This window comes from Cupressus sempervirens, chromosome 5, assembly GCF_028749045.1.
Source record: "Cupressus sempervirens isolate cs-2001-9-10 chromosome 5, ASM2874904v1, whole genome shotgun sequence".
Classification (NCBI taxonomy): domain Eukaryota; kingdom Viridiplantae; phylum Streptophyta; class Pinopsida; order Cupressales; family Cupressaceae; genus Cupressus; species Cupressus sempervirens.
In genome coordinates, this window is record NC_143122.1 from 305,787,002 (window position 1) to 305,797,965 (window position 10,964).

The window sequence follows — 10,964 nt, forward strand, 5'->3', positions numbered from 1 at the left end:
TTTTTAGAAATTTGAAGCTTGGCATTCCCAAGAAGTGAATGTTGTGTAAGGGAGAGTTAGGGTCTCCAAGCTTCTATTAGTTCAATTAAAAGTCGTATTTTATTGGAAGGAGATTCAACAAGTATTGTCCTATCCTAAACTATAGGTTGTGCTTGTCTTCATTTCCTAAACGACCACTTTATTTGGTGTGTGTATTCAAAACATATTCCTAATCAAACATTAGTTGTTCAAAGCTTCAAACATTTACACAAATACATTTATCAAACCTTAGTCAAAAACATTGTCCAATTTCAAAGTAAGGAAACTCAAAACCTTGCAACTTTGTTCCAACCCTTCATTTGTAGGTGTTCCTTAGGTTGCCTCACTTCCATCGTTCATCTTAGGGTCTAGTGGTGGTCCAGGAGCACCTACTCATTAGCGTGCTCATGAAAACTTTTCTAATGGGTTTTGTTTTGGTGTTTTGTTGAAGTCTAATAAGGTTCCTAGGACAATTTGTAATCATTTCAAATCAATTTGCAAGGCAATTCATCCCAAATAAGTCATATTGACCTGTAAGGTCTTTATTGGGTCAAAGTTAGCCAAATCACTAAAAATGTATCCAAAGTGAGTGGAATTGATGTAATTGGTCAAAATTGGTCCATTTCGACATGTATTGGGGATTGACACCAAGATTTGAGTGAGTTTATTTAGTAGGGCAAATGGTTGTAAAAGTTGCAAAAGTTGCATTGACAGCTTTTACGATTTTCTAGTGCAGAAAGTTCATTTTTCAAATCCTAACAGTCACCCTTCCAAAACCCAGTCAGCAACCGTTAAGAATGGATAAAATGATGTTTATAAAGCCTCTTTGGGTCGAGGCCATGGTGGTTGTTCAGATTTGGAAGGTCTACAATTTTGCTCGGTTTTCCTTCTTTATAACTGTGTTTCCCATGTTGCAGAAGATTGTACATATATGTACTATGGTTTTATGCTTTGTAACCTACCATAATGGAAACAGGGGCGAGTCTACTTTAATTTGCATCTGGTTTGAACGTTTCTCATCAAGGTTTGAGGGAGATATTGTTTTTTTTCTCAGAGTGGGTCTGAAACCCTCATTCCTAGAGTTTGCATGTGAAAAAGCATTTAACTCCACATTCCATTGTTGGAAAAATCGAATTCTTAGTGGAATGTTAGTCTGCCAGCGGATATTATTCCCAAATTTCAATACAGAAATTTAAACAAAATACCAGCAGAATATTCCAAAATACCCAGCAAAATATTCCAAAATACCAAAATAATCAAATTAGTCCAGCAAAATACCAAAATACCCATCTGATAATATAACTTCAGAAATGAATATTGCATTTAATCTCACCAGAACAATAAGAAAATCCAATCATAGTTACAGAAATTACAGCAAGAACTAGAAATGAACCTGAAACACTATGTGAACTCCATCACGAATCCACCTCTAAAGATCAACTAGGTTTCCACCCAATCCACCAAGAAAGCCTAAAGGTTTCCATCCTCAGCTCTCATTATCGACAGCTAGAAGCTTCCCGAATTTCTCATAGGGAATCAGTAATCAAAACCTGTATCCAAGGGTGATTCAAATGAGCTCACTTTCTTCTTTTAAGCACAACCTGGGAACTCCTCACATTCCTTTCTCTGTTTTTCTGTTTCGCCTTTAAATATCCTTTTTCCCACATAAATGAATAAAGTGCTCTTATAATAATAAAGTGACATAATAATATGAACTTGAGTTTAATAGTCACTTTATTAATAAACCATTTAAGCTTCAAGCCCTAAAACTAATGATTGGATGGGACTCGGATGATCATGTGTGATAGCTCATTGGAAAGTTCTCAACGAGATGCTCCCATTCCAACATTGAAATGCCAAGAATACCGAGCCATGCTGACTTACTATAAATAGTAAGTACCTAGAAACCCCACTAAAACAACCTTGATTGGCCAGAAATTGGAATTACCTAGGCCAAAACTCACTCTAATCCCTAGGGGCTAACTAGGATTTCAAATCAAAAAAATTATTCACTTTTAGAGTCCCATCCCATTTCCTTGATCACATTTGACTTGCATTATTGAAAACATCTTAGAGTTATAGGGTACACATTATCTCTTTTAGGTTACATTTGTCTTCAACCCTTTAGAATCGTATTAGGCATTCATCATATAGGTCCATATTCATAGCTGAAACAAGGTCCCAAGCAGCTAGAAGACAAGCAAATTCCTCAAGAACATCCATGGACAATTTCAACTCAAGTGCATTTTAATTTGATCCCACAGAACTCCTGTATTATGATGCCAATAGAGAATCACCTATAGAGTTGTACACAGATCTATTTGGAGCCCACAAGAACCTGAATTTTGGAAATCATTCACAGTGTCCTAGAACATTGACATTAAACTTTGAGAAATGGAACGGAGAGCTTATTGCACATCCCAAACCTAGTCATGGTAACACTCAACAGGAATCACTTCCCAAGCGTGAAAAGGAGTTCCAAAAGCTTCTTGAGAAGTGTTGAAAAGTTGAAGGGGTTGACGTTTAAAACATATTCGAACCTAATTTTGACATAGAGGCCAACTCCCTTTCAATGAAGACCAGGGGCAGCTATATAAGAAGTAAGGTGTGATCAGCTAAGGGGATCGTAAAAATACAAATGATAGGCTGTGAGTCCAGAAAGCTAGGAAACGGACTCATTATTTAAGAAGCAGCAATCTCACTTTGCAGCAATTCTATTACTAAAAATAGCAGCAATAATTAGTTGGAAGGCATATACTCCAATCTTGTATTAAACAGCAATTAATACCATTAATATACAACAGCAATAAGGATATAGGCATCTTAAGCAGCAATTAAGGAATAAACCAAGGCAGTGATTGGGCAAAGAGGCATTATTAAGGGCTATGACCATTTCTTTAAGAACAGCAACCTCCAACTGTTTTCTCTCTTCATAATAGACAAAAAGATATAAAAAGCAGGAGGAAGGCAATGAACAGAACATCATTAAGCATCGGCAATTGTATAACAGCAATCAGGATTACATCAGAATCTGTCATTGATCAGCAGCCACTGACATTCTTCTTCATTGTGGTATGCATAGATATATATTTAAATGTGTATGCCTGATATATGCAGCAATATAATGCACAAAGCTTTAATATTAATATAGGATATTATACATTTGGCACATAACATGTGTGTGTGTGTGTGTATATATATATATATATATATAGGACACAAGTTTTATCATGAATTTCTAAATAGAAACAATCAATCATAGCAAGTTGAGAAAGGGAATAAAAGGAGGGAGAATGGCTATAGGACACCCCACTAGGTACACCACCTCATATGAGATGGCAGAGCCACATGAGGCCAAGAGGGATGGTATAACCGCATCTGGCCCTAGCTAGGGTAGAGGATCACTCAGGGAACCCTATTGAAGTTCCTCCTCCAACCTCTACATTAAGCAATTGTTGGGATGGATTCAATGGAGACTCAATCATAAGAGGGTTAAGGGTGGCATGATGAGGAAGGAGGCTATAGAATTCCTCACTAGGTACAGCACCTCATATGAGATGGTGGAAGGCCACATGAGACCAAGAGGGGTAGCATATCTGCTCTTGGCAATGGGGTAAAGGATCTCTGCAGACGCCCTATCATGTTCCTTGACCAAGCTCCCGTATGCTTGAACCCATATAATATATTAGATAAGCTATATGGTTAAGATGATTATGAAAATATGTTCTCTAACCCTAGTAATGGTTGATCTTCTGAATTGTTCTTCAATAATTGTCTAACATGATTGGAGGGTCTCAACAGGGATCTATCTTGCTTTTACATTCTTTGGGTAAACCGTAAACTTAGATCTCTAACTATGTTATGTTCCCTGTTTTTAATTGAATTTGTGATTCTAGGGCAACCCTAGAGCAATAACGAAAAAGGTGATAATAAAGTTTCTTTGAGAGAGCACTGAAAGCTTCTGGCTTTCGGTTCAAGAAACCTGAAGACAGAAACCATTGGGATTTCTCAGTTTATTAGATTCAAACACAATTCGATTTCTTGAGATGGATTCACCATTGAGCTTTATTATTGGTGACATAGGTGAAATTTTCAACAAAGATAAATTTTAGGGGTATGTAGTAATCTTCGCAGATTTATTTCTTTATCCAGAAATTACAGAATTTAAGTGGTTAAGAAAAACTAAAAACCTGCAGAGGTAGAGGAAATGATTGGTTTGGTACTTGCAATAAGCATTTATAGCTTTTCTTGAATTTTAATATTCCTAACATTTATCAAACACCTATGAAAATTACATGGAGGATATTTTACGAGGACAATGGAATATTTCATTGAAGTTTGTGGGTCTTACAAAGGCACAGGAGCGAAAAAATAGTGAAGCATTCTAAAAATATTATTTGACATGAGTAGGAGATTGGTTCAATGAGTGAGAAGAAATGATCTTTCTGTTGTGTGATTCTCCCTTCCACTTGAGTTCATTTGTCTGAGGCATGACTCTTTATAGTGGTTATCTAAGAGGTTGATTGTAGGAGAGCCATCTGTTGGGCACCTTATGAGAGGAGTTGGTTCTGCACAAGTAGTGTTGATGAAAGAAAATAGTGCTGGCCGCTACATCTTTGTGCCATGATATTTCTTGTTCTAGCAAGAGCCGCTATCTTGGTGAGATTCTTGTCTGAGGGTGTGAGCTTGCTGCTGATGTGTGGTTGAGTTTCATCATAGCAAATTGTATGGTCTTCATTCTCAATATATGAAGTTCATTTCTAATCTATTTGGTGAAGGGATAGTTTATACTGATCTTGGAATTTGTTATTGCCATTCCTAGCACGAATTCTCTCTCGGTCGTGAAACACCTTGGCATGACTCCCTGTATCCGCAGCATTCACAAGTACATAGTTGGCATATTTCCTGGCATGGGTTTGCTGATCATTTAATTCATATTGCAAGGCTCTAGTTTCTCTAGCATGAGCCTCAACCTGGACACAATTTCCTTCAAATGGGTATCACACACAGTCGCAGCCCCTTAAAGCAGCAGAGCTGGCTTACAAGTTGATGAATTTCATACTGGGGATCACATTTCGGTCATGGGAACTATTCTGATACTCAAACGTCCCTGTGTCCCCCTCTACCACAGTGGATTAAAAATTGGCAAGAGCTTTATTCACCTCTGCTGGTTCTTATTTCATCTGCAAGGAATGTGATATTGCTGCCAGTGACCTCCGTTAGTTTATCACCAAACAACGTAAGGGTATCATGTGAGGCATGAGGACAGAAGAAGCTGGTTGATGAGCTTAGTGGAAAAAATTGTTGCTGACCATTGACACATTAATAGCATTCTGAATGTGAGAAAAGGTGCATCCCTTGTCTTTCTGATTGTTACATCCCAATTTTTGCCAAATTTTAAATTGCTTATATAACCATTGAGTTTTCATGTGAAATCAGTTGACTGTTAAAATTAGTTAAGATCATGTGAAATGGTAAGATGGTTAATCATTAGGATTTCATGTGAAGATGACATGTTATTCGTTATGATGTTATTATATTATTATTTAGAAATATTGGAAAGATGGTTACACATTCATGAGAAAAGAAATGGTAGTTAGCCATTATGATGTCTTATGATCAATATTTTGTTATAGTACTTATGATTATTTGAGGAATATGATATTATCATGGAGAATTTCTTCTTGCAGGAGCACGTCAAAAGGGGGTAGCATTGCCAATAAAGGAATTGGGCAAGAGACGCCACTTCACCTATGAGTTGACAAGTATGAATTCTAACTACCAATGCTAAGGGGTAAAATGGCTAGGCAAGCAAAAGCATACTAAGGACTACCATGACCTACCCAGTCAATAGATATGCATTATTAAAGATCACTGAACATTTAATTAAAATAGGTTACCTTACGAATTTGATGATCTCGTAACTTCATGTGATATTGCCATGCCTTAGTACAATAATATCATGTTATCTACATATGCTTGCATACATACATACATACATACATACATACATACATACATACATACATATATATATATATATATATATATATATATATATATATATATATGCATGTGTGAGTAAATTAGACATATGTATACATCCACTTAATATAAGACACATACATTAATACATTGTTAAAATATCACGCATATGTGTCTGTGCGTGCGCGTGCGTGCGTGTGTACATACATACACAAGTATAAGTAGGTGGTGTATGATATTATTATACTAAGGTAAATAGCATGGGTTAATATTATTCCTTGGCAATAGTTTATCTTTCATCTTGAGCGGGTATATTTCTATAATGTTTCCCATCGGCCTTATAGTATTTTGTTTGGGTGGCCACATTAATATTTATTTTATTTGCCATATTGAACTGATGGTTGTGTGCCTTGTAACTCCTTTGTAATCTTGCTTGTAACTGAGCATGCTGCCAAGAAGGCTAAGTTATGATACAAAAGCTCATTTTAATATAACATTCGTGCCTCTAGTGAAAACCACAACTGCGTGCAGAGTTATTTCTATCTTTTTGCTCTCATTCTTGCTTGGCAATCATTCTTGCAAGTTATACGCGCCTTCTACAGGCAATAGAATTCAGCTTAATCAATATTGCAATGCCTAATCAGAGTGGCAGTAGCCGATTGTGCATCCTTGCTTCCATAGCTTTTGGTGTTTGGAAAACCGAGTATTAATCAAAATGTCTAGACCGTGCAAGAACTGATCACCAAATGAGGTCATGATATCATCATTGCTAGCTTATGTTCATAATTTCAAATGATATATTGAGGCATGTTTCAATCCGTTCATGAAATATTGATTAGAATCGATCATGATATGAACCGATGTTCTCTCTTTATGCACATATAGTAAGAATGATTAGAATTGTAGCATTATCTCATTTAAGAAACTCTCTCTCCAAGATTATGAATATTGTAGTATAACTTATATAGGGGAAATTGAATATATATCTCTTAAAATAAGAAATAGCACCTTGCAAATGAGAATAGTATTGTTTTAAATTCAATTACGTTTGTATAATGCCAGCGCCAGCATGGCTGATGCATTGGCTCTGCGTAAAATGCTTCAACATTCATCTATCTTTTATTATGTCAGTGCCAGAAAGGCAAATGCTTTGCCTATGCAAATAAATACTTTAGCACTCGGCTATCTTTTATTATGTCAAACACCAAAGTGGCAAATGTATTGTCTATGCATATAAATGTTTAAACATTCAAACTGCTTTTATAAATGTCAAGGCCAGTTCAGTAGAAACATTGGCTGTGATTACAAATGTTCATACATCCACCCAGTGAATCATCCAGAAAGACCAACATGGTCAAGATGAGGAGTGTGGATTGGCAATCATTGAACTATGATTTTATTCCTGCATTATAAAAAAAAAAAGAATCATTAGTAAATCAAGCAAGTAATTATGATTCGTTTAAAACCCGTGTCAGCTCATGATAGTCCTTAGTGTAGTCTTGTTGTCAAGTAGAGCGGTGGGTGATTAGGTACATAGTGCCCTCACAAATCCTTGACCAAGGTAGGTTAGTGGCATGCTTGTTTCTATGATCACTAGAGGTCAGGGTGCTAACAGTTGGCAAATAGGTGTATGGAAGTTATCCTAAGTCTAGCTGGTTGTTTAGTCGGTGCTCTAACACCAAAATGCTCAGTGGCTGGACAGTGGTGCCCCAAGCCTAATTCCCATGGTAGGTAGGGTCTTTCTCGGTAGAGATTGTGTGGAGATACTTAAGGGTCCGTGGTTGGGAGGTTAAGCCCATTGGCAGTGCTTCTCCTCTCCTCCGGTTGCCAAGGATTGTACAACTGAAGGTCAAAGTCTTTATGTAAACATCTGAAATCCAGGTACTTCACTTTATATGTATGTTTTGCGGTTTTAGTTAAGTATCATAGTTAGATGAAATGGTTAGCTTCTCTTTATTTGGATTAAGACAGTTAATTCAGTTAATCATTTACTTGTTTATGTATAAATTGAAAGGAAAATAATATCCATGCATAGATAGTTATAACTGTCTTTCATGTTACATTGAAAAGAAATGTTATTTTTAGATATTTCCAATTCATTAATTTAGTATGAATTTTTAGCATGTTACATTGAGTATCGAATGTTATATCAGTACTCCATTTTTTTCAATTCGTGTCTCCTGCACTTGAATTTGAGTTTGAATGTTTACATTACCTGTAAATAAGATTTTGATATCATTTTCTACAGAAACTGTCACTGTTTTATGTGCCTGCATACTCATTCATTTGTGAGCACTGAGCAATGAAGTCTGTTTAAGCTCATCTTTCAAACATGTGCTATTTTTGCTTCAATACTGAGAAAATACATTAGCTCTATCAAGCAAACTATTTGGCAAATTAAGTAGGTGGAAAGGAAACTTCAAAGTTTTGTGCTAAAAAACAGTAGCTGTTCATACACCAGGATTTATACCCCCATTGCTGCATTTGCTCTTTATAACAGAAACGGTCAAATGCAACAACAAAAATTTACATTATTAATATCTAATCCTAACAAGTACCAAACCTGAATAACGGAAATGGCAAAGCTTATCAGCAGCTGGCGAAAAGCAATGATATCAGCCTAAGGTATTATGTCGATGGGATTTCCAAAACAAAATCCTAAGCTTGAGTTCCTATGACATGTAAAAATTAAGAAACCTGAATAACAGAAAAATGGCAAAGCTTATTAGTAGCTGGCGAAAAGCAATGATATCAACATCAGGTATACATCGATGGGATACCTGAAGCGAAACCCTAAGCTTGAGTTCCTGTAACATGTAAAAATCAAGTGTTTAGCACATCAACTTATGTTTTAGCATGCCTTAGCAGGCGAGGATTATGTGATTTCTGAGAGAATTTATTCTCATTCCCCTGATGATCAAGGGGGTTGGCTGTGCTTACTGTTCAACTGCAAAGGAAAGAAGGCCAAGGAGTGAGTGTCAAACTCGACCATCTTGCGGGGACTCAACCAAGGAGAGGAAATTAAGAAAGCCTACATAATTCAATGTAGAGCATTTAACATGAGCTATGGAAAGAAGCGCACCGATTGAGATCTCAAAGCTGGAACAAAGATACTCCGTGATTGTGACATCTAAGTCGAAGTTATAGAGTGACCAAAATTTTCCATTATAAGTTTTCATCTCATGGTGAGTGCCGTCTGGTAATCTAAAACATCGAAGTGAAAAGCCGTATTCTAAGATTTCCTAGAGGCATTTATTCATATCCTAGTGAACTATGTGAATGTGAAATCTAAAATATCGAAGTGAAAAATACTATAAGGAAGCACAATGGCGTAACAAATAGAAAACAAAATCCCGTGACACAATCCCAATTGTACCATTTTGAACAATGTCCCTAAAATTTCCAGATCGCGAGCATAAATTAAATAGAAATTTTCTCACCGATTCAGACAGTTCATTGTTTTCCAGATCGTAGCGAGCCAAGATGAGGCCATTCTCAACGCCAGTTCGACCTTCGCCGCCCCCGCCCGACATAATTATGTACTTAAATCGGTTTTCCGTCTTCTCATTCTTTGGGTTTTCCGTCTTCTCATTCTTATTTTCTTGGTCCTCTTTTTTGCTCTGTGGAAATTCAAATTTTAACCAGTAGGCAGCGAAGAGCGGGAACCTGTATCTCTTGAAAGTTCTGTCATCGCCCATGCTGTATTTGAGCACTGATTTCTCTCGTCTGTAACTTTCACAGAGCTCTCAGGGTTTTGAAAGACGCCAACGTGGAGGAAAATCGCCCAGCTGGAAGGCCGAAGAAGTTTATTCAGATTGAGGCGTGTGTTTCTCTGGAAGGAATTTCCGATAAATTCAGGTTATCAGCAGCTAGCGTAATTTTTAGTCGAGCCTAATGATTCAGATTTGTAAAAGTATTGACAAGTATGCATGAATAAATGGTGTTAAGAACGTACTTGAGCTTCGCCCAAATCAATGGGCAGTATGCTAGACTTCCAGTTTCCGTTAACGAGTGCATGAATTTATTTTCCCAATTTTTCCCTAATTAATTCCAAAAATATATATATATAATGGATATTTAAATTTTAAATGTGTGAAAATAGATGGTCTAAAATGGTGTGCAAACTTTAAAAGATATGGATATACACTCCTCCTCCCACCACCATCCTAGCCAAAACTTTGGCATTCTTAAGACCCTTACATTGAGAGCCCATAGAATTTGTGATAATTATTACTTAAGTCTTGAATTCGACCATCTCCACCAAGTCTTTAGGCTCAATGGATATTCTCCCAAACAAATATCTAGGGCTCTCAACCAAGCCAAGTCCTTCCACCATTCCCTCTCTGATCCCAAACCTTCTCTACCTCCTCGTGTGTTGAATACATCTCTCCCCTTTGTGGAAGGCCTTTCCCGAAAAATCTATTAGATCTTGACCGAGAAAGGTTTGTGGGTAACCTTCAAACCCCCCTCCAAGCTTAGAGACCATGTTCTGCACATCAAAGACTCTAGAGACATTTATTCTAACTCAAGGGTCTACAAACTAGTTTTCTCTTGTGGCACACCTTATATTGGTGAAATAGGTCGCTCCTTCCATACTCGGATCAAAAAGCACGTTCATGATATTATACATGATAGAGTGCGCAAATCGGCCTTAGTTGAGCACTCCTTCTCGACCAAACATCACCTTTTCTTGGAAGACACACAAGTCCTTTCCAATGAGGACAACTACTTCAAAAGGAAACTAAAAGTTATCGAGATTTACAACCACCCTATCAACCTTAATCGTGATAATGGTTGGACCCTTAACCCCTCTTGGCAGCCAATGTTGGCCTCATGAGATAGAGATCATCATCAAGGAGGGTGACCTTTCTTGTTCTCCCCCTCTCCTTCCTACTTGGTTGATACCCATCCTCGATCGAGTTTCTTGTTCTCTTGTTGTTCTTCTCCTTGTGTGCCTCAGG

General features: G+C 37.1%; 1 protein-coding gene across 2 annotated transcripts in view; it reads right to left on the reverse strand.

Annotated features, from left to right (window-relative positions):
• Window positions 1–10,020, reverse strand: part of LOC149555799 (SEC12-like protein 2) — a 163,286-nt gene extending 153,266 nt beyond the window's left edge. The window contains exon 1 of one of the 2 annotated variants that reach the window (XM_089829955.1): window positions 9,444–10,020. In XM_089829955.1, coding sequence (XP_089686081.1) covers window positions 9,444–9,701 — 258 coding nt within the window. In that variant the 5' untranslated portion in view covers window positions 9,702–10,020. The remainder of the gene's footprint in view (window positions 1–9,443) is intronic. The other variant, XM_089829956.1, reaches the window with a different exon arrangement.
• Between the last annotated feature and the right edge of the window lie 944 nt (window positions 10,021–10,964).